At 53.7% G+C, this 21,875-nt stretch overlaps 1 protein-coding gene and 1 non-coding gene across 5 annotated transcripts in view; one reads left to right on the top strand and one right to left on the bottom strand.

Moving 5' to 3' along the window:
* The window catches only part of FUBP3 (far upstream element binding protein 3), a 48,182-nt gene extending 28,738 nt beyond the window's left edge, over positions 1-19,444 (top strand). For all 4 annotated transcript variants that reach the window (XM_043916584.1, XM_043916583.1, XM_043916582.1 and 1 more), the window contains 12 exons: positions 238-336; positions 2,957-3,061; positions 4,058-4,160; positions 5,209-5,309; positions 7,654-7,795; positions 11,620-11,780; positions 12,523-12,596; positions 12,934-13,014; positions 13,153-13,229; positions 15,824-15,895; positions 17,056-17,183; positions 18,078-19,444. In XM_043916584.1, the coding sequence (XP_043772519.1) occupies positions 238-336; positions 2,957-3,061; positions 4,058-4,160; positions 5,209-5,309; positions 7,654-7,795; positions 11,620-11,780; positions 12,523-12,596; positions 12,934-13,014; positions 13,153-13,229; positions 15,824-15,895; positions 17,056-17,183; positions 18,078-18,086 (1,152 nt within the window). In that variant the 3' untranslated portion in view covers positions 18,087-19,444. The remainder of the gene's footprint in view (positions 1-237; positions 337-2,956; positions 3,062-4,057; positions 4,161-5,208; positions 5,310-7,653; positions 7,796-11,619; positions 11,781-12,522; positions 12,597-12,933; positions 13,015-13,152; positions 13,230-15,823; positions 15,896-17,055; positions 17,184-18,077) is intronic.
* On the bottom strand, positions 4,896-4,968 carry TRNAG-CCC. Its single transcript has one exon. It is a non-coding gene; the product is annotated as a tRNA-Gly (tRNA).
* Positions 19,445-21,875: the final 2,431 nt, after the last annotated feature.

The following is a 21,875-nucleotide window of genomic DNA, read 5'->3' as shown; positions in this document are numbered from 1 at the left end:
ATCAGATGGAGATTCCCACGGCTGAACATAGTACTAGTCACAGTCTGAGAGGAGGAGTGGAAGGGCGCTTCCGTGGGTTTGGGTTGGTTTTGCTGCCAGATTGCGTTAGGAACAAGCTCTCATTTCAGGGCTCAGGGCCTTTGAGGTTGCAGGTCAGGGCTGTGGCCTATGTGCTCTCACAGAGCCCAGTCCTCAGAGGCCGTAGGCTTTCTGCTGAGGACTTGTGTGTCCCCACAGGAGCGGACCGGCGTGAAGATGGTCATGATCCAGGACGGCCCATTGCCCACGGGAGCAGACAAGCCCCTTCGCATCACCGGAGACGCGTTTAAAGTTCAGGTAGGAGAGAAACGGTGGGTCAGGCCGGTCCCGGGTGTGGTGGCATCACTTGGTAGTATACTCGTTGTGTTTTTATGTCATTTTGGAAATCGTAAGGTGGGTGGTCCTTGATTTAAGGTAAGCTGTCTTCTCCAAGTTTGAGGGTGAGAAGAACTGGGTCGTGCTGGCCACAAGTGGCTGTTGGAATCATTCAGATTAAATAAAAAGTGAGTCCCTTATTTACACAGGCCACGTTTCAAGTGCTCGGAGCCAGCTGTACACAGCTACAGCAGGGGCAGCTGACGCACAGTTTATCCACAGTGCAGACCGTTTTGTTGGCTGGTGCAACTCTGATCAGATGCAGTTTCTGATGCTGACCTGTGGTCACCTCAGATGCAGGCTCCCTGTGGCTTTCGTTTGTTCCCTTGACCCATTTCGACAAGACAGCTGGCTGAGGTGGGAGGTGACTAAAAAGATGCCTGGACCACGGAAGGCGCATGCGTGCCCACATCGCAGGCACCTCATGTGCCTCCGAGGACTGCCCCCAGCGCCGAAAGCGGGCAGGGGCTCAGGTCTCAGTCACCCAGGGGCTCCGCCCTCCAGCTCTGTGACTGCTGGCAGGAGTGGGCGTGGGAGCGTGTCTGTCCCCGTGAGACAGGAACGCTCGTTTTTCTGCTGGCCTTTGCTGCATTTTGAATCGCCTTGGAGAGCCAGCCCGGCAGCGACAGCTCTCCTCTATAAGGGCTTTGGGGCTTTGAGCCGGCCGAGGCTACCAGTCTCTGGCCAAAGATTTCCCCTAGTTCTTAATACTATCATTCAGCTGAGCTCAGATGATGGTCCCTGGTAGATAGCATCTGATAACACTTTTCTGGTCAAGGTCTTCATATAAAACAATGGTTTGAAAACAGGATTGAGGGCAGGTGACTGCGGTGGCTGCTTTGCTTAGGTTCCGGTCAGCAACGCGGCCCTTCACACCCTCCCTTCACTCAGCCCCGTCAGGTCCCCCAGAGTTTCCAGCCTCTTTAAACACAGAAAGACTGTACCTAACCCTCCTGCACTTGGCTCATCCAGTCCAGCCTCCACTGCTGTGCATCGTAGAGCTCTTCGGTTGGAGGGAAGAACCGGCTGGACAGCAGAAAAGCCACGTCCCAGAAAACCTCCACTCTTTCCTTCGCTAGTGGAACATTTGGCTTTTGTTTTTTATAGAAAAGATACCTGGGCAGAGAGCTTATTTCATTGATGTTTCATGAATTTGCAGGAAAATTATTATAAAGGAAAGTTTTTAGTATTTATTTTTTAATTTTAAAACTGTATTTTTTATTTGGGAGAAGCTGTCTGCTGTGTTTAGGGTAAATTGTTCTTTGGTTTTTTTTTTAATCTTCCAAATTTTTTATTATGAAAAACTGCAAATATAAAAGTTGAAAAGATAGTGTATATGACAAAAAAATAAATAAAAAAAAAAAAAGAAAAGATAGTGTAGTGAACATCTGAATACCCTCAACCTGCTTATACCATTTGTGTGTGTGTGTGTGTGTGTCTATATATTTTCTAGTTTTTTTGCTTTACCATTTGTGAGCAAACAGCAGGTACCATGTGACTTTTCTGGGCTTCCCAGGTGACTCAGTGGTAAAGAACCCCCCCGCCAACGCACCAGACGAGGGTTCAATCCTTGGGTTGGGAAGATCCTCTGGAAAAGAGAAATGGCACCCCAGTTCCAATATTCTTGCCTAAAAAATTCCAGGAGCCTGGCAGGCTACAAGTCCATGGGGCTGCCAAGAGTCAGACGCAGCTGAGCAGACACATAGAACATTTACCTCTAAATCCTGCAGTGTGTGTCTCCTAAGAATAAAGCTCCATTCTTTATTTCAAGCGGCCTAGGAAGATAATAGTAATGCCATGACATCATCTTACGTCAGTCCATACTCCCAATTTCTCCAAATGTCCTAGGACATTGCTGTTTTGGTTTTTCTTGTTGTTTGATCTGATTTTTCCAGAACCTGGACCTTTTCTGGGTTCCCACAAGATCTTGACTTGTTACATGTGGTTGCTCCTTTGCCCCTGCTCCTTGGGCTGGTGCTGGCCCGGGTGGGATGGACTGACTCAGGGCTCTCCCAGGGGAGAGGACCCTGGTTGTGCCTTAGAGATGGATAGGTGTGGGGCATGGGCTTGCCAGTTGGGAGGAGACGCTTGAGCTCTGCAAGCCAGAAGGTATTTGCAGGCTCCCAGGCTGACTTCTTCCCTTGACCTCCCCGGAGCTTCTCTCCTGAGAAAGCTACCCCACAGTCAGAGCTCTCAGATACACCCTCTCCCCGCCAGAAAGAGAAGGCACACCGGAAGTGTGGTGGGACGACTGTAATCGAGTTCTGACCCAGCCCAAGTGTGCTGACCCGCCTGCGGCTTTAGCAGACAGTGAACCCGTATCTGTGCGGACACTTAAGATTTGATATACACGCTGTGCTGCTCACCAGCAGCCTGCCCCTGTCCCGTATAACAACAATAATCATACAACACAGTGAGTTCTCCCACAGCTGAGCACCTTCCAAGGCTTTGAGCCCCATGTAAGAGGGTGTAATCTTTCACCTGGTGTCATGTGTTTGTTCAGGATTGTTTTCCTTAATGCCTTTTATCTCTGTTTATGCAGCAAGCGAGAGAAATGGTCTTAGAAATCATCCGAGAGAAAGACCAAGCTGACTTTCGAGGGGTGCGCGGTGATTTCAGCTCTCGAATGGGAGGAAGCAGTATAGAGGTAAGCTTGAGTTACAGGTTAGTAGGCAAGCTTAAGGTTGAAGGTCACGTTCTATTGGCCTTCAACCTTGAGCAAATTATTTAACGCGTGTCTCATCTGCAAAACCGGACAAGTATGCATGCTTCCTGGGGGTGTATGGAATGAGTGTCAGCTGTAGTGAGGGATGCCAGCCGCGTGCATTTCAGGGACTGGGGTCTTTCCCCCTGGCTTGGGGTTGTGCTTCAGAGCTTACCCCACTGCCCAGATGAAGACCAACGTCCAGGCTTTTGTGGTGACCTGTGTTGTGATTGTGTCTAGCCCCTGAGCCTGTCCACTGATGAGGTGGAATGGGGTTGTGATGTATCCTTGATGCTGCTACAGAATGAGTGGGTCTTGCAGACATGATGCCTGATGAACTCAGCCCAAATGCAGGTCAGACGTCGTATGGTTCCCCCTACACGAAGCGTTAGACTAGGCGGAGAGACAGAAGGTAGAATAGAGGTTACCAGGGGCTGTGGTTTCACAGATACTGACTGCTTATTGGGGGATGAGAAGGTTTGGGGCGTAGGCGTCAGCGATGGTTACACAGCACTGTGATGGCATCTAATGCCGATGAAGTGCACGTTCACAGTGGTTAACGTGATAAGTACTGTGTCCCATGTAGTGAAGGACCGTGTACAAACGTGTATGGTACATTTATGCTTATTTCATAGACTTTGGAAGATAAATTTTTAATCCTAAATATTTTTTAAAAATCTTTATCAGGTTTATTCTTGCTTTACTTCATTTTTTTAACTATTTTTGATCAAGTCTCAGACCTGCTAGATGCATTTAATGGACAGGAATACAGTCATCAACCACAATATTTTTCCTAAGAGAAAAAAATATGCTTTATTGTATCATTTCCAGAAATATGTTGTAATAAAAATCGTTGCATGTATACACACTTACACCAGACTTGCAGAAAAGACAGGTTTGCAGGAAAATGCTGACGAGGTTTTGTTTCTCTGTGCTCAGGTATCTGTGCCTAGGTTTGCTGTCGGGATTGTGATAGGAAGAAATGGGGAAATGATCAAAAAGATCCAGAACGATGCCGGTGTGAGAATTCAGTTCAAACCAGGTTGGTTTTGATGAGTCTTGAAATCCTCAGCATTATGAAGAAGTGAAGACCACCCCACGAAACACGGACTTTGTTTTGTTAGCCCGCTGCCTGTTCTCTGCCGTCCCTCTCACCCTCGCTCTCTTCAGCAGCGTTCTGTTACCAGATTTCCACTCCAGTTTCTCCTCCGGCCCTCGTTTCTTCCTGTGGATTTGCTGGCAGGGTCACCCTTCATGTACCAGAACACACTAGCCCAGGAGTGTCCAGGCCTTTTTCTTTTTTTTCTTCAGACCAGTAAAAGTTAAGCGAGTGGGGTTCAACATTAACATTTCCAGCTTTTAATTTGCCAATTAAAGATTTAAAAGCGAACACCTTATTTTTTATTTCATAAAATTAAAGATAAAACCATTTAAAATCGTGGACTTCCCTGGTGGTCCAGTGCTTAAGGCTCTGCGCTTTCACTGCAGGGGGTCCCAGGTCAGGGAACTGAGATCACACAAAGCCCCGTGGCGTGGCCAAAAAAAAAAAATCTTAAGGCCAGTTCTTTAAGTGTTACCAATTTACTTTTATGAGCAAAATTGTCTACAGTGAATTTTCCTCATCTCTCTGAAGATGGGAAGACATGATAGACTACTATTTGGAAAATATTGCCATAGCTCAAGTCTGTTTTCAAGTTTAGTTTCTGTAATTTTTTCTTTTTTTAACATTTTATTTATCTGGCTGCGCTGTGTCTTAGTTGCAGCATGTGAGATCTAGTTCCCTGACCAGGGATCCAACCTGGGCCCTCCGCATTGGGAGTGCGGAGCCCTAACCACTGGACCACCAGGGAAGTTCCATGATACCTCTTTTAAATGGCTGTAATCACGTTAGAAATGAGGATTGACAGAGACCGTGCAGAAAGCCATACATGTTTCCCTGCCTAAAATGTGTCCTGAATCTAGAGTTGTGTTCTTATTACTCCCTTGGTGCTCTTAATACTCCTTATTACCGACTGCAAATCACATTGATGTTTGTTTTCCTTGTGAAGCAGGGCTTTTTCTAATCCCGTCTCTCCTATCCTGTTCCACAGATGACGGTATTAGTCCGGAGAGAGCTGCACAGGTGATGGGACCCCCGGATCGATGCCAGCACGCAGCACATGTCATCAGCGAGCTTATTCTCACAGCCCAGGTGGGTCTGGCTCTGCAGAGTTCTCATGTCACACCCTGGAGAAGCACCCTGGATCAGTCGCCCCCCTCAAGGCCCGTTTCTGAGAACCAGCACTCTCGTCAGTTACTCCCTCCAAAGTCACAGCCAGCGGCTTCTGTCCATCTATCTTTTAACTGCCTTCATTTTATTTTTTCCCTGCCAGTTTATTATTCTTCTGCGTTTTTATTATTGCAGAATCTAGATTGTCTTTAAGTTCCTGACTATTTAAGCTGCTTGGGGGATTCACAGTGCAGCTGGCCAGGTTTCAAACAGTTGGGCACACCTATTATAAAAAAGTCAAGTCTACTCTTAGCTTTAGAAAGCACTTTGTGATCTGCCAGAATTGTAAAGCTGTCTTCAGGCATCAGATTCCATGCTCACGGTCACATTTCTCTGGAATGTGAGCGGGCTTGTGTGACACCTCCCCTCGCTGTGTTACACATTGCTCTGGGGAGCTACTGTAGCTGGTGGTCGGTTGTCATGTCGTGTCCCCAGGTTTGTGGGGAAAGTCTGAGAGCAGTAGGGGCTGAAGAAAGAAGCAAGAGGTTAGAAGCCACCATCCCATCTCTCCTGTAACCTTTGGCAACCTAGCCATTGAGCCCCTCTTGGCATAGTTTTCTCAGTAGCAAGCCAAGGGGGTTGTTTGTACCTGGTGGTACACCCCACATGATCCCCTGAGTCATCTGGGGGTACCTGCTGAGGTTAGAGATTTATGGACTCCTCCCACCCCAGATTCCTGAATTAGAATATCCAGGAGTGGCTTGGGCTTCGCCCACAGTCTCCAGTCAGTTCTTAGGATGAGGCTGGTTCAGAGAAGAGTCACAGATTGCTCTCTGACATCCTTCTTCGTGGTAAGAACTGATGATCCCAGAACTGCGAAGCTGCGAGATGAGGAGGAGACAGCCCTGTCTCCCAGAGCCCGAGGCATCCCCTTCTAGAAAGTCAGCTGCGTGTGTGTGTTCTCATGTAGATCCCTAAGTTACCTTGTTTGCTGGTCGTCTGTCGCTCCAAAAGCAGAGTGCCGCAGGAGGCAGTCGTCAGCTCGGCTTCCTGCTGGTCTAGATTCCGGGTAGACATTCAGTTCACTCTTGGCCGATGGCAGCCGGTTCACATGCTCTGCTCTGTGTCACGGGTCTGTGAGCTGCCCCATCCCTGAAGGAGCTCTCAGCTCCACCGGGTTATCCCCCTCAACATTGGAAAGATTTTCAGGGCTGCCGCTCCTGAGCGCCTCACGGGATAGAGGCTGGAATGGCTGCTTCACCCTGGAGAGAAGGGGGTCTTCCTCTCCTGGGTGTCGGATGAGGACCTTCTCTCTGCTGGGCGAACGGTGAGAACACGTCAGAGGCCCTTCCAGCCCCAGACCTTGGGCGGGTGTGCCTGGCTTCCCCTCCTTCTTTTGAGGAGTGAGGTAACCAGTTTGGGTTGGTCTGCTTTTGTTTTTGATCCTTTTATTCTTTTTGCTGGTTGGATTGCAAGGTGCTGTGCTTTAGCCGACTCTTTGTGACCTCCATTGACTGTACCCCGCCAGGCTTCTCTGTCCACGGGGCTTTCCAGGCAAGAATACTGGAGTGGGTTGCCATTCCCTTCTCCAGGAGAGAAAGTGAAAGTGAAGTTGCTCAGTCGTGTCCGACTCTTTGCGACCCCATGGACCGTAGCCTACCAGGCTCCTCTGTCCATGGGATTTTCCAGGCAAGAGTACTGGAGTAGGTTGCCATTTCCTCCTCCAGTGGATCTTTCCAACCCAGGGATCGAACCAGCGTCTCTTAGTTCTCCTGCATTGGCAGGCAGGTTCTTTACCACTAGCGCCACCTGGGATTGCAAGGTATTCTGACTCTCAGAGCAGTGTCTTATTGTTTTTTATAGCAACCTTGTTGGGGGAGGGCCCAAAGTCACCCTTGCCACTCACATGTCACTTTCAAAAGCCCATACGTAGCTCTTCAGCATCTAATATCAGGCTTCTGGTAGGCTCAGCACTGAGAAAACCAGCTCCTGAGGCCTGTAGATAAGGGCCCCGTGATTAAAACTCTGGGATCAGGTATTGGGCTTCAGACTTGAGAATTTATACCTGACTGCCTGTTTTAGTTGGGTGTGTTTGTGCTGTTTATGTAACCACATGATTTGTCCGCACACGTCTCCTTGAATGTTACTGTGATTTGTATTAATTCTGGTTTTAAAGGAGCACTTCAGAATCTGAAATGTGGGAGAGGTGCTCAGGTCCTAATGTGTGGCTTTGATTACATCCTGTCACTTAGCCTCCTCCCCAGAGAGGAAAACTAGTGCTGGAGGCAGCGGCAGAAATGTCACTTGAGCTCCGCTTCTTTTCCAGGAAAGAGACGGCTTCGGAGGCCTGGCAGTAGCCAGAGGCAGAGGCCGTGGCCGCGGCGACTGGAGCGTGGGGACCCCCGGGGGCGTCCAGGAGGTGACCTACACTGTGCCGGCTGACAAGTGTGGCCTCGTCATCGGCAAAGGTAAGCAGTGCGCGGGGGGCTGGCGCTCCCCCTCTGGCTGCTTGGCCTGAAGGCAGACAGGCCACACGTCCAGTACCTCCGAAGCTCAAGGTTCACGCCATTTTCAACACTTGACCAAAGGGGCCAGGTGCAAGGCTTCTGCTGCCTTCCAAGGCACCCTCCTTGCCTGGGCCTTCTCATGAACAGGGCAAAGTGAGTACTTTATCACCGCGTGGAGACAGATGTTATATAAGGGAGACCGGCTGCCTGTTGAAACAGCCTAGGTTTCTGGAAAGGTGCAGGTGAGGGGCCCCTGAATGTTTGTCAGTGGACTGATTGGGGATTAACTCACCTCCGAGGAACTTGGAGGGACCGTTCAGATCATTTCCTCAAGCAAAGATTGCTTTCTGACAAGTGTGTCATTTTTTGCCTTAGTGAATTTGGGTGTTTGGTCTGTATTGACACAACACGTGAAAATGGCTTTTATCTTTTCAGCATGTTTACCATGAGTAACAGATACCCTGTGGAGGGAAATAAAAATTGATTTGCTAGTTGTTTCTTGGAGTTTTAGAGAACATTAGGTAAGAAACCCTCGTTACTGGCTAATGTGGCTCCTTCCTTCAGTGAAAAGCAAGGGAGAGAGCAGACCGGTTTCTGGGCCATCTGAGCTGGCTCGGCAAGAAAGGCTGCTGAGAGCAGGTCTGGGTCTCTGAAGCAGTAGGCCTGGCTTCTCTGCCCTCTAAGCCGAGCCCCTGAGCTGGCAGGAAACTCTTGTTCAGCATCGGGTTTTCTCTTTGCTTCTCAGTTCATTCCTTTTGTATGTATTTGACAACATATGGAAGATACAGATACCGTTTTCTGTCTAGAGTTCCCCCGATTTCTGTGATCACCAGGCATCTCTTAGCTGTTGGAGGGGTGCTGGCATCCCACAGAACATGGCCTGGGGACACCTTCACCCCCAGAAAGCCGAGGCTGCCGTGGCTAGTGCCCCGCGCTGGCCTTCAGTCATCTCCCGGAATCTGTTCTGGGCCCCGCTCTCGGACACTGTGTTTTATGCTCTCTTACAACGTTTTATTTCCTGTTATCTGTGCTGTCTCTTGGTCATTAACCTCTCAGGAGTTGGGAGGAATGCTGTGAGTTTGTTCTGATTTTGTGGCAGGGCATATTCATGCTGGGAGGTGTTCAGTGGCCATTGTTAGGTGCCCAAATGCTGCGATCATTCAGACATGCGACCCAGACCGTCAGCTGGCCTGCTGCCATGACATTAAATCCAGCTGACGCGCTGGAGTTCGAGAGTCAGGTCTAGGTTTTTCTGTGCTTTTCGAGAACCGTCATGTCAATCAGGGTTTCACGGGAAGTGTCTTCTCCAGAGCTGGCGGAGCCTTGCTGTCATCGCCGTGACGGTTGCTCATAGTCAGTGAAGCCTCGGCGCTCCCAGGACAGCCGCTCTGTCCTCTGTCCGGTCCTCCTGAGTGATCCCCAGAGGAAAGAGGCAGTAGAATGCAGCAGTCACGGATGCGGTGTCCTGCCACTCCAGGAGCAGCCTCAGGAAACCAGGATATATTTCACTGGGGCAATAGCTGGGGTCTTTCTGTAACTCCCTCCCCGCAAGGGCTGAGTCTGAGGTCTTCCTGTTTTCTTGGGAACGGCGCCGGGGTGAGGGGTGCCGCACGCAGGCAGGCCTGCTCCCACCCCTGCCCCTCACCCCCCACTACAGCCCTTGGACAGACGCTGCGCCTCCCGGGGCCCCTGCTGGATTTCCATGATAAATACAGCAATGGTGACAGACAGTGTGGCCAGCCCTGCTCTTGTCAGCCAGGCCTTTTAGCAGGTTTGATTAATTGCTTTACGATTTCACGTCCAGCCGGGGGGCCACTGGTGGGTTGCTTCTGCCCCCCATCAGGTGGAAGAATGGAGCAGGCTGCTGAATGTGCCTGGAGACAGCCACCATGTGCCAAGCTGGTGACCTCATTTTGCAGGAAGATGAACTTAAATTAACTCCTTCCGGCCCCTCGCAGTTTGCCGGGGCCTCCTCACTGTGTTAGCATGCGCCCGGCACCTGGGGAGGAGTCTGGGGCTGCAGGCCCGAGTGCCCGACCCGGAGGAGGGGCTGGCTGGGCCTGCGGGCTCTCAGGCCTGGGCACACACGCCCTTTCGAGCCCTTGCCTCCGGGACCACGGGGTCTGGGCAGAAGTGCGGTGTCAGTAGAAGGGTCTCCCACCTAGTCTTAGCTCTTTATCACTCCCCCCAAACACTCTTGCCTAGGAGCAAAGCTGCTTTTCACGATGCAGAGAAGATAAAATTCACAACCTGTGGGTAAAGGTCAATTGTTTGGGGGCTGGGAGGGGCTTGTACAGACCAGAAGCAAAGCGAAGCTGCTGAAGACTAGGACTTTCTCGCCTAGGCTGGCGCTGCCCCCAGGACCGTGTGTTTGCTTGAGGCAGAAAACGCAGGGACATTGTCCTTACGCTGTAGCGGATCTTCAAGAAAATCATCCATTCAGCCTTTGGGTCAGCTGGGCTTCTCTTATGAATTTGCTTTTAAACTGAGCACCACCCTAAACCCAGCTAGCATCGTGCCCAAACTGATGCTGAGCCAGGCTTTCCTGAATGCCCACAGCCGCCTGGGTTCCTTCCTGTGATGCCGAGGGCCGCTCACGCTGCCTTGAGGGAGAACGGCCAGACCCAGGCCCGTCTTTGCTCGCAGGCCCTCGCAGGCCCTCGTAGACTCCCATCGTGCTTTCAGGGTGAGGCGAGACAAGGAGCAGGCTGTGCCTGTGGGTGGGGCCCCTCACTTACCTTCGCCCTGATGCTTTGTGTACACGTGGCTTTCCAGCTGTGCGGGTGTGGGGCGGGCTGGGGAGTGAAGGATTGTGGACACGTTACAATGAAATGACAGCTGGAGGTTGGTTTTGACTCTGGGTGGGGAGGGGTGACACAGAGATTGGCCTCTAGCCTTTGCTTTGATCCTTTGGGGCTGCCTGGTACCCTGCTCCCGATTTTATACAGACTGTCCTCAGTTTTATAAAATCCTGTGCTCCAGATTCTCCTTGTATTCTGGCTTTACCCCACCCCAAAGAGCAGAGCGGATCTGTAAATTCTGTGAAATCTGAAAAGAAGAATCAAACCATTGTTACACCGTGGAGCTTTTGTTATGCAAATTTCGTTAAGAGACTGGGACTCTCCCAGGTTTTCAGAGTCCAACTACAGTTTCATTAGCCCCGCTCCACCCAGGCCTCTGTGACCCCCGTCCTCAGCCTGCCTCTCCGTCTAGACCGCCCCCACCCTCGGAGAAGGTGGAGACTTGAGAAGTGACAGGATGGGGGATTAAAGGCCGGACGGGCTCTGGATGGGCTCTGGGTGTCGCTGGGCCTGTGGCCGTCTGACCTGTGGCGAGAGGGGACCAGCTGTGCAGTCACCGCCCCCACCCCCTGCCGGGGCCAAGACCCCCACTGTGCCAGGGAGGGGCCCTTGGTGGCTGTCCTGGGGCTGAGAAGGAGGGAGCACCTTCCCCAGCTGAGCTCACTGTGTGTAGATCTGCAGTTGGGGCGCCTCAGCCCAGGACAGAGAGACAGGGACCAGTGGCTGCTCTGAGGGGTCTGTGCCTCAGCCCGGCTCAGAGAGCAAGACCAGCTTCACCGCAGAAGTCTGGTTTTACGCTGGAGACAGCCCTAGTTTTGACTAGAACCATTCTCAAGCGTGGACAGGATTTAGGACAACTCTTAGGACAAGCGCTGGTGGGCAGAAAACTCCCCTTCCTCCTCTGGAGCGGAATACTGGGTGAGCTCCAAGCTTGGGGTTTGCCGCAGTCACCGCTTACCTTTGTATCTGTCCTCCCGCCCACAGGGGGCGAGAACATCAAGAGCATAAACCAGCAGTCGGGAGCGCACGTGGAGCTTCAGCGGAACCCCCCTCCCAGTACCGACCCCAACCTGCGGATATTCACCATCCGGGGGCTCCCTCCGCAGATCGAGGTGGCCAGACACCTCATAGATGAGAAAGTTGGCGTACGTACGCGGGTCCTGCCACCCGAGTCGTGGGGGTTTCTTTTGTATGTCCGAGGTACCTGCTTCCCCCCAGAACCTCACACTTCCTGGGCCTCTGGGTCCTCCGGTGCTGTGAGGGCAGCAGCCCCCTCCCCCATTGCCGAGGGGCGAGGTCTCGGCGCAGGGACAGTGGCCAGGCCCAGACGCGCAGGGCTCCCCCGGCCACCGCCGCTCTGGCCCGAGCCGCGGCCCCACAGGCTAGAGGAGCAGCCGGGCGGCAGCCTCCCCCAGCTCTGCCCCCGGACCCCCACGGGCCTCGCCCTGGCGGCCAGCCCCGCAGGCAGCGTTCATTGACTCTGGCTTTAGTTTCAGGCACCTCAAAGCAGATAAAGAAAGGGAGTGTTGATGGAGGACAGATGGGCCACTGCTCACCTCAGAGGGGCCGTAGAGTGGCAGAAAGAGCCGTGGGCCGGCCTAAGTTGACGGGAGAGTCCAGCAGGTTGGTCCCTCCCCCAGGGCGGCACGCCAGGGCAGGCGCGGTGGTGCAGAACTGGCGGCATGGTGCATCGGCCACCGGAGGGGCAGCAGCCGCTCCCGCAGTCAGGCCCTTCCCACGGGGAAGGAAGGCTAGTGAGTGCCGCAGGGTGCCTTTACCCCACGAGTCTCTGTCTTCCCAGAGGCTGTGGTTCGTCCCGGGGCGGGCCTGGGCAGAGGGCGCCGGTGCGGCCAGCGGGCAGTGAGAGTCCCCTCTGTGCCCTGACAGGGGACCAGTCTCGGAGCTCCTGGACCCTTTGGACAGAGCCCCTTCAGCCAGCCGCCTGCTGCACCTCATCAAAAGTGAGTCTTCTGCACCCATCTGGACTGCGAGAATTCCTGTCCACCCAGAAGGCCCTCCTTTCCAGCTGCTTCTGGGGATGCCAGCCGGAAGGCCGGGGTGTGGGCAGGACCCATCCCTCTCGCTCTCACCCGTCCCCGTCGTCCTCTGGCCTGTCCGTGGCTCGCTGACCAGAGCTGGGCTGAGAGCATGCCCGGAGGGCAGAGGGTCCTCTGGCCGGCCAACCTCCCCAGGGAGGGCTTCCTGCCCTGGGCTGGGTCAGGGAAGGGAGTCTCGTGAAAGCCCTTCCTGTGTTGGGTCTGCAGCCCTTGTCTTTACCTGTTTCCCGCTTTCTTTTAGCACCTTTCCTCCAAGGAGCTCAGGATGCTTCCCAAACATTGCTGCTAAAGTGAACGGAAACCCCCATAGCGCCCCTGTGAGGTGGGTGGCCTGCCTTTGCTCTGCGCCCTGGCTGCTCCGGGAGACCTTGGTGCTCACCCGGGGCTGGGGGGCGGTGGGGGGCCTCCCTGGGGAGGGGGTGTGGCCTGGCCTGGAGTGAATGGCGCTTGTCCTCCGCAGTGGTCCTCCCGCCTTTCTGACCCAGGGCTGGGGCAGCACCTACCAGGCGTGGCAGCAGCCCACACAGCAGGTTCCAAGTAAGTGATCGGGAGGAGGCGGGACCCCGTCCCAGACAGGCCTCCTGGGGCCTCAGGCGTACCTCCAGCTGGGCGGGGACACGGCCTGACGACTCCTCAAACCCTTCTGTCCCACCTACCCGTCCTCCTCAGGGCTGCAGCCTTCACCCCTGTTCCCCGCCAAGGGTCCGAGAGGCCTGTGGGCCCTGAGAGTGTGGTTTGACCTGAGGACCCCTGCGCCGCACCCTGCCTCCCCCCACACTGGGTGCCCACCCACTCTCCGCCTCTGGACCCCAGGCGGCCTCCTCCCTGTCTGCTCTTCTGGCACCACCTTAGGAACGGACTCTATCTCCTGAACTTTCAGAAAACACACAATTAGAGAATCTACTCTCTAAGAAAACTGATTGTAAAACAGAAAGAGGTTGTTGGAATCACACCCATGCCCTCTCTCTAGCCCCACATCAGCTTCAGGAACTCATTCTTGAGTTCTCTTGCTGGTAGAGCTTATTTTTCATAGGCTTCCCCCCAAAAAACCAAAAGCCCCACAAAATTGTTTACCTTCTGTTCTTTTGTTTTTGGACATCTGAAGGGCCAGCCTGGCGGTGTTTGGAAAGCGCTCTTCAGCGCATCGGCAGGCTTCCCTCGGCGCCAGGCCACTGGATACGCTGCAGCTTTGCTCTCTGGCTGGGCCTGGGGTTCCACCCCTTCCCGCCCTGCCCCGCCCCAGCAGAGCGCTGGCTGTGAACCCTGCCCCAGGCACCTGTCAGGTCCATAGCTGGAGAGGCACCCAGGAGTCTGGAGCCTGGCTGGATGGCCTTAGGCGTGTCCCCCCCTTCTCTGGGGCTTCAGTTCTGTTGTCAGTGAAATGAAGGATTTGGATTTGATTTCTAAAGTACCCGTGAGCTCTGACACTGCATGGCTGTATTTTTTTACCTTCTCTTCCCCAGCATTTCCTTAACAAAACGTCTTAAACATGCAGAATATCCTTAAGAACTGCACCACGAACACCTTCACGCCACCCAGGTCCTCCCCTCCCCATTGCACTGTGCTCACTCACCCCACCGCCCGGGACACTTTCTTTCTTCCTGTTCCATTAGAAGACACCCCCAGCATGGGAAGCGGCCTGGCCGGGCTCCCCCGTGCCCATCACCCAGGACAGAGAACCGGGGAGGAGCCCCTGGCTGTGGGGAGGCTCTCCCGTGAAGCTGCAGGGTTCACGTCCATCTCTGAGTGGGTGGGGGTCCTGCAGAGCCCATCCTGCTGCCGCCCCAGGCCCAGGTGGGTAAGGAGTCGGCAGAGGCACATGGACCAAGTCAGAGGAACACAGCTCGTCCTGCTTTTTCACCAGCCTTCATCTATGGTGTTGCTTGGTTTACTCAGGGGAATTGAGAATTGGTTTTAGTCTGTGAAACCTTGTTGAGAAGAAAAATCCTGTTGCCCACGCCCTCCAGGTCTGAGCGGGGTGCTCCCACTGCCCCATTCCTCACGCCTTGCCTTCTTGTCATCAGTGTCCAAGTCTGAGTCTGGTCCTGCCCTAGTGTAGGGAGGGGACTCTTTCCCCAACCCCATTCCCCTCTCAGTCCTCAGTAAAGTAACTCTTAGGGAAAGCATTTGGCCATGAAACCTGATTTTGAGTACATCCTTCCTGCCTGAGGATGAGATGGTTGGGTGGCATTACCGACTTGATGGACATGAGTTTGAGCAAGCTCCAGGAGTTGGTGATGGACAGGGAGGCCTGGCGTGCTGCCATTCACGGGGTCACAAAGAGTCAGACACACCTGAGCAATTGAACTGAGCTTCCCACCTGCTGCAGGCGGTGATTCTAGCCGAAGGAAGGACATTGGTTGGGCCTTCACAGGTGGTCACACAGGCAGCCCTCAGCAGAAGAAAGGTCCCGCCTTGTCTGTGGTCAAGTCTAGTAACCCCGCCTCCATTCCCCAGGCAGACTGCTGCTGCTCTGCGCCTCCCACCCCAGCCTTTCTGCACCCAGTAACTCAGAGAGGAGGGCAGGCCCACCCCACACACGCTCTCTGCCCGCCAGCCCACCCCACACATGCCCTCTGCCCACCAGCCCACCCCACACACGCCCTCCGCCCGCCAGCCCACCCTGGGCAGCGCGGGGCTGGGTGGGGGTCAGGTGTACATTTTGGCATCAGTCGCTTGCTGCGTGTGCTTTGTCTTGTCATCTTGAGCACAGTTTCTGGAACTTTCCCTGTGCCTCCTGTAATTTCCTCCTTGTCCAGAGGCAGCCATCAGTCTTGGAACAGAAAGGGCAGGGGAAGGGAGTGGTCAGTGCCACTTGGACTCTCTGTCCATTTGAGGGCCGACCCAGGGAGCGGCAGACAGCACTCAGGGCCTCAGGCTCTTCCCCTGGAAGCCCAGGTCTTTGACCAGGGGGAGTCGAGGCAGCTCCTGCTGGTCGGCCCAGCCTCAGGGGGCTCAGTGGCGTCCTCCCCTGCTGGCCCTCCCAGGGCGGGCCTGTCTTCTCCCCAAGCCGGTCTGCTGCCTCCTTCCTCCTGGGCCACCGGGGCCAGTGAGCGAGTGCAGAGAGCAGGGCTCGGCACCCGTGGGCTGGGGAGCCCGAAGGCCTGACCGCCTTTGTGTTCTCCGCACAGGCCAGCAGAGCCAGCCACAGAGCAGCCAGCCCGACTACAGCAAGGCCTGGGAGGACTACTACAAAAAACAGAGTGAGTGCTTCCGCCTCTTCTCAGGGAGGTCCCCATCCCGGGGCCCCCACGCCTGCGGGCTGCAGAGCCTGTGGCTCGCGGTCACCTTCGCCGCGTGCCCTGCGTGCGTCCATCTGGGCGTCTGCCTTGTCTCCTGCCCCGCCGCCCGCCCCAGCCCTGTCAGCGAGACGCGCGGGTGTCCTGTGCCGCCCTCCCCTCCTCGATCTTCCCTTCCGGGCTGCACCCGGGGCGAGTGCCGGCTTGGGCCGTCCACATGAGGACCCTTGGTTAGGGGCCAGACCGGCCGGGGGCTGTTGGCCGTCTCGCCGCCCGGCTCTCCCTGGCCATCGCGGGGCAGGTGAGACAGGGAGGACTGAGACTCTGAGCAGGGCCTCTGAGGCTGGGGTGGGGACTGAGGTGTTTCCTTCCAAAGCAAGCTCTTCGCTGTGCCAGTTTTCTCCACTAACTCAGTTTTTTTAAAAAAGAGAAGGAGAAAACTTAATAACAGCAACAACAACAAAAAACTTACCTCAAGTTTTTTTAATCATTTAAAATGAGTCCTGAGCCCTCTGTGTGCATCCCACATCTGCTGAGCCAGCGCGTTCGGGTGTGGTCAGGAGGGGTGTCTCGTGTCTTGAGTCCGAAGGATGTCAGTTGCTGCTTGGAAGAGCGTGGTCAGAGCAGCAGTCATCCTGTGTTTGGGAGCCCCTCTAGGGGCCGGGGCGGGCATCAGCGAGGTCACTGTCACCTGGAGCGCTTGGTGAAGGTGCACGCGCCCAGTCCTCCCGGACCCCACAACCCCCACGGTCCAGATTCTGGACCCACGTGGGCGGGGATGCCCCATGCCGGCACGTACACACACACCCCCGCCAGGGAACCTGCTTCCTCGCCCTCCCGCCTCCCACTCTGGCCCCAGGCACTGGCAGGGAGCTGACTGGACAGACAGACAGATGCAGAGAACGTGACTGATGAGAGAAGCGGACTAGGTGTGGAGCGGGGCCCAAGCGAAGAAGCGCTGATAACCGTGCTGTCTGCAGCCCCGCTTGGGCAGACCACGTCTGGCTGGACCACGTGGGCATCGGGCGCTCGGTCCAGGCGCCCCCTAGGCTCTGGGAGGCGGTCCCTGCAGGCTGACCGTGCCCTTCGCCTCCCAGTAACCGGCTCTCTGCTTTGTCCATCAGGTCACGCCGCCAGCGCCGCGCCTCAGGCCAGCACCCCGCCGGACTACACCATGGCCTGGGCGGAGTACTACCGGCAGCAGGTCGCCTTCTACGGGCAGACGTTAGGGCAAGCGCAGGCCCCCAGCCAGGTCTGTAGCCCATCAGCAGCGATGCTAGGACCTCCCGGGCCTCCGCTTCCCCATCCCAAGCCCTCTGTGTGTGCCTGACCCCGGGGCCCGAGCTGTACAGAGCCGCCGCCCTGGCCCCCTCCTCGCCCCTGCTGGAACAGATTGGAGCCTCTTAGGGAAACCTAGACCGCCAGGCTGAGCAGCCTCGGTGCCTTCCTCTGGACCCAGGCTCCCAGTTGTAAGTGAGCGTGCCAGGCTGAGCCAACCCTGGGAGGCGTGGCACTGCGTCTGGGGACTGGTGGCCATGGCCCAGTACTGTCCTTGAAGAGGTTGGGGTGGCCAGGCTGTCAGGCTTGTCCCCGGTCGGCAGTGGGGGGCAGCAGGCGGAGGGCGAGTCCACCGCTTCAAAGGCCAGAAACCAGAGGGGCTCTGTCCAGAAACAGTTTTCTTCCAAATTCGGGGAAGACGGGGGACCAAGTACTCCCGCAGGCCTCATTTCAGGTGACCTGATACCAGTCAGGTCCCTGTGGACAGTCCCTTGGTGACCACAGGCCCTGAACCCCCAGACCAGCCTGTCGTCTCACTGGGAAACTGGGCCCTGTGGGGACAGGATTCGGGGGGAGCGGTAGGTGACCGAGGAGAAGTGTCACTCGCTCACTCCCCTCTCCCTGCCCGGAATCCCCTGTGGAAGAAGGTGCCCGAGGCCTCGTGTGAGAGTTTGTCTGGGCCAGAGCCTGGGGTGCGAGGCCGGGAAGGTGCTGAGACATCGGTGCTCAGACGTGTGTGTGTGTGCGTGTGTGCACGCCCAAGCCCGCATGTGCCAGTGCCCGTTACCTCTCTGCAGACAGCCCCAGACAGCAGACCGGCATCTGAGACTCTGCCCTCAGACTAACCTGTCTCCCCTTCCTTCCACAGGAACAGTAGGACCGTGACCCGCGGCTCCCCTCCCCTCAAAATCATTGTGAGCAGAAACCTATTTGTAACAGAGGTTTTTAGATTTGCAAACCCTTTGATGAAGAACCTTTGTTTTGTTCTGTGAAACACTATATTTAGATTAACAGAATTTTTCTAAAAATCGGGAGAATTAGTTACTAAAAATCGCTGATAATTTTTGTTTCATCATTTTTGTTTGTTACTTCAAATGTGTAAGCTCTGGGAATCTTTTTGGAGCAATACCTGCAAGTTCTGGCACCAGAATGTGCCTCAGAGCAGTGACATTTCAACATGGTGTGTTCTGTTTTTGTTTTGTTCGTGTGTCTTTTTATTTACAGTTTTTTCTGTTGCAACAGAAAAAGTGGCTTGGAAGTCTTAGGTGGTTTGTAACAAATTCTTTAAAAAAATTTTTAAACAGTATTTAAATATTCTTAAATGTGTAAATTCATTAAATGTTTTACTTCTAATTTCTTGTATCTTGGCTGTCTGGTTTTATTGCATTTTTTAAAAAACTGAACTATTATGTATTGTAATTAATTATGTGAATTCTGAATTGAGACAGATAATTGTATTGCTGTCCAACAGGGATCGGGAGGGGGCATTTTATAGGGTTTGTATAATTTCTAGAGTTCTAAAGGGGTTAATAATATAAAAATGTTTTTGTGTGTTTAGCAGGTGTTTTTTCATGTCTCCATTATCTACCAGTTGCAATTGTGTATCTAAGACCTCCAAGCTTGTTTTAAAAACAAAACAAAAAACCTTTCTCTATTCTCTCAGAAATATAAATACTGTTATTTTTAATATTAAAAATAAATTCAATATAACTTTTAACAAACACTGTGGAACATTAAACCGCATAAAAATGTAGTAACTATTTTTTAATTCCAAGGTGTTTTTTGCTTTTTTCTTTTAAATATTTTCTTAATATTTGTCAAATTAACTAGATGAATAAATAAATCTAGCATTAACCACAATATGAATTAAATAATTTTGATTTAATAAAAGGGATAATATGATTTCCAATGTTTACTGTAGTGTATCTTGTACAGGTAACATGTATTTTTAAAGGAAAGAAAAACGGAATTGAAGCTATTTTTTTCCTTGCATTTTTCAATTGACCTGGGGGACATTCCGTTTGAGATGTACTGAAGTTACAGTGTCTGGGGGGGGGGGGGTTTCTCCTTTTTTTCCTTATAATGCTTGAAATGTCTAACTATTAAAAAAGGCAATTGGAAAATGTTATGCATGTTTTTTAAAGAAAAAAAAAGACGTGTTCTTTTTATTTGACTGACAATTCATTTTACACTCTACATAATAAAATTTCCACAAGACATCTTGTGGGCAAAGTATCTTTCAGTCTGTTTGCTTCCCGTCTTCTTGTTACTCCCTTGGCCCCTGCCCGCTGCCCGCCCCTGCCCACCCCCGCAAAGAAAGGCAAGGCGTCTCAGCCCATCCCCTTGTGCTGCGTGGCCCCAAGCTGATCGGGGCACAGTCTGCATTTGCAACTCCTTCTTTAAACTAAGTTTATCTTAATGGCTACGCATTATCTGACAGTTTTGACTTTAGAGCCTTGGTTACCATCAGCCCCTCTAACCTGTCAGTCACATCTACGCATCTCCAGACATGGGTGTGACACCAAGAAGCCTACAGCGGGTCTCCTTGCGTGGGGGCGCTGTCCTGGTAAGTGGAGCCGGATTCATTGAGAGGAGTTATGATCTGGGAGGGGCAGGGGGGTCCACGCATGTTCCCGCACCTGAGTCAGCTCCCTCCCGCCCATCACCCCGCACACCCCTGGGAAGTCGGAACCTAAACAGGGCCGCCTGGACGTGGCCCGATGCATCCACGGCCGGGGCCCGCCCGGTCGCTGGATGGGTGCTGTTTTCTCTGAGCCCACAGTGGTGGGACCTGGGCGGCTGGGCGAGCTGGGAAGTGTTTCACTGTTTTCATGAAGGAGACAAAAAGGGGTGCCCTTACCCACGAGTTGAAGCCAGGGAGGGCCCTATGGATTCACGACACGTGGGCACAGGGTGGGCCCTGGACTGGAGGGGTTTTGAGGGGGCAAGGAGATGGGCCTTTGAACTCTTTTCTGCTTCCTTTCCCGTTGGTGGAAGCGACCAGCTTTGAACAGAGCTCTGAACTCGCCTCCCTCTGCTGTGAGCCCTGCGCTGAGGCACCTCTTCGTTTAGACACAGGGCTGCAAGGAGGACCCTGTTCAGAAGCTCCTTATGGCTCATTCTCATGGCGTGTGACTCCCGTTCTGGTCCCTTTTCTTCTCTCTATCCCAGGCTCTTAAGAGGAGGGGGAAAAAAAGCATCTGTGGCTCCTTTAGGCCAACAAGGGGTGTGGAGAGCTGCCCATCTGTAGCCATTCTGAGGCCTGTTGAGAGCCGGAAGACAAAAAGGAGACGTGGCATCTCCGACTACACCTCTAGAGAATCGACTTTGACGTTGAGAAATTGAATAGTAAAAGCCACTTGGAAAGAAGGAGGGGGTCGCGCCAGAGAAGGGCATAAGCGCTGATGGTGGGAATGGGATTTAGGGAGACGGCATTACAGAGAAGACTTCCTTCTAATTCATCTTCCAAGCTCCGTGCCAAAACAGCATTTGGCATGGTTCACAGGGAGCGATTGTGTGATAATGAACCCTAAGGTGTCCCTTAATTGAAGACTGAGCATTGCGGTTTGTGCCAAGAGTCATAAATGGCGCAGGCTTGCGGGAGGATGCATTTTCTTAAATGTATCGGTAAGTACAGATTAGCGCTTGTCCCCAGTGAAATGCCCATACTATAAATTATGGAAATCTCTCTCTCTCTCTGATGCAACCTTTTATTGAGGGGGGGCGGGGTGCAGTACAGCGGGAGGAGGGGGGAAAGTTTGCAAGCATATGAAATTTGGCCTCTCATTAACATGGCGCCCACGGAAGATGGTTTTCATCAGCAGTCTGGTGTCCTGGAAGGCTAAAGTGCTTGAAATGTACCAAGTTCAGCGATTGTGTTCCATTAAGAAAGCTGCATGGTCATCACGGGAAGGACAGTCTGTGTGTTGGGGGAGGCGGCGGAGGCGGGGCGGGGGCCCAGGCTGTCTGCAGAACTCTCGCCTCACCTCCCGCTCTCCATCACACGAGCACGCCTGGTCTCTGCCAGCCACCTAAGCTCAGGTTCCAAGGACCCACCCAGGCTGTTCCCCACCCACCCAAGAGTTTGGGCCCGGGGTGGTGAGTCCTCCAGCCAAGGTGCCTTCATCAATACCCCTGGTCTCAGGTAGGAGGCGTCCCTCTCCAGGGGTGATCATCTATGACATCCTCACGCAGTCAGGTTGGCTGGGGTACAGACCGCGTGGTGCAGGGCTTGGTCCAAGCTGGAGTCTGGACGCCATGGAGCCTCTGCTTCTAGCTGGCTACAGCAGCACTGTTTCCTGAGCCCACGTCTGGCCTGCTGGGACCCAGCTGGGGTTTTTTTAAGATGGGCTAATGCAAATGGTCCTGATAGACTCTTTGAGATTAATGGCCAGAAAGTGGACTGACACTCAATTCCGCAGGGGGTGCTGGTCTGGGTCCGCGTCTTGGATGGGTGGAAGGGCAAGTGAAGGCAGCCCTGGAACAATGGGAATCTTTGCTGGCCTTTGTCTTGAGGGCCTGTGAGCAGCATCTCCCGAGACGGTTCTGGCCCTTTCCAGACATTTCCTCTGCTGGGGGTCTCCACACCTGGGGAGCCAGGCAGGTCCACGCTTCCCCTTTCATAGATGAGGGCTCAGAGTCAGAGGCGAGTCAACTGCCTTTATCT

This window comes from Cervus elaphus, chromosome 11 (genome assembly GCF_910594005.1).
Source record: "Cervus elaphus chromosome 11, mCerEla1.1, whole genome shotgun sequence".
Classification (NCBI taxonomy): domain Eukaryota; kingdom Metazoa; phylum Chordata; class Mammalia; order Artiodactyla; family Cervidae; genus Cervus; species Cervus elaphus.
Note: the sequence above shows the minus strand (reverse complement) of the source record. Positions and strands in the feature narration are given on the sequence as shown.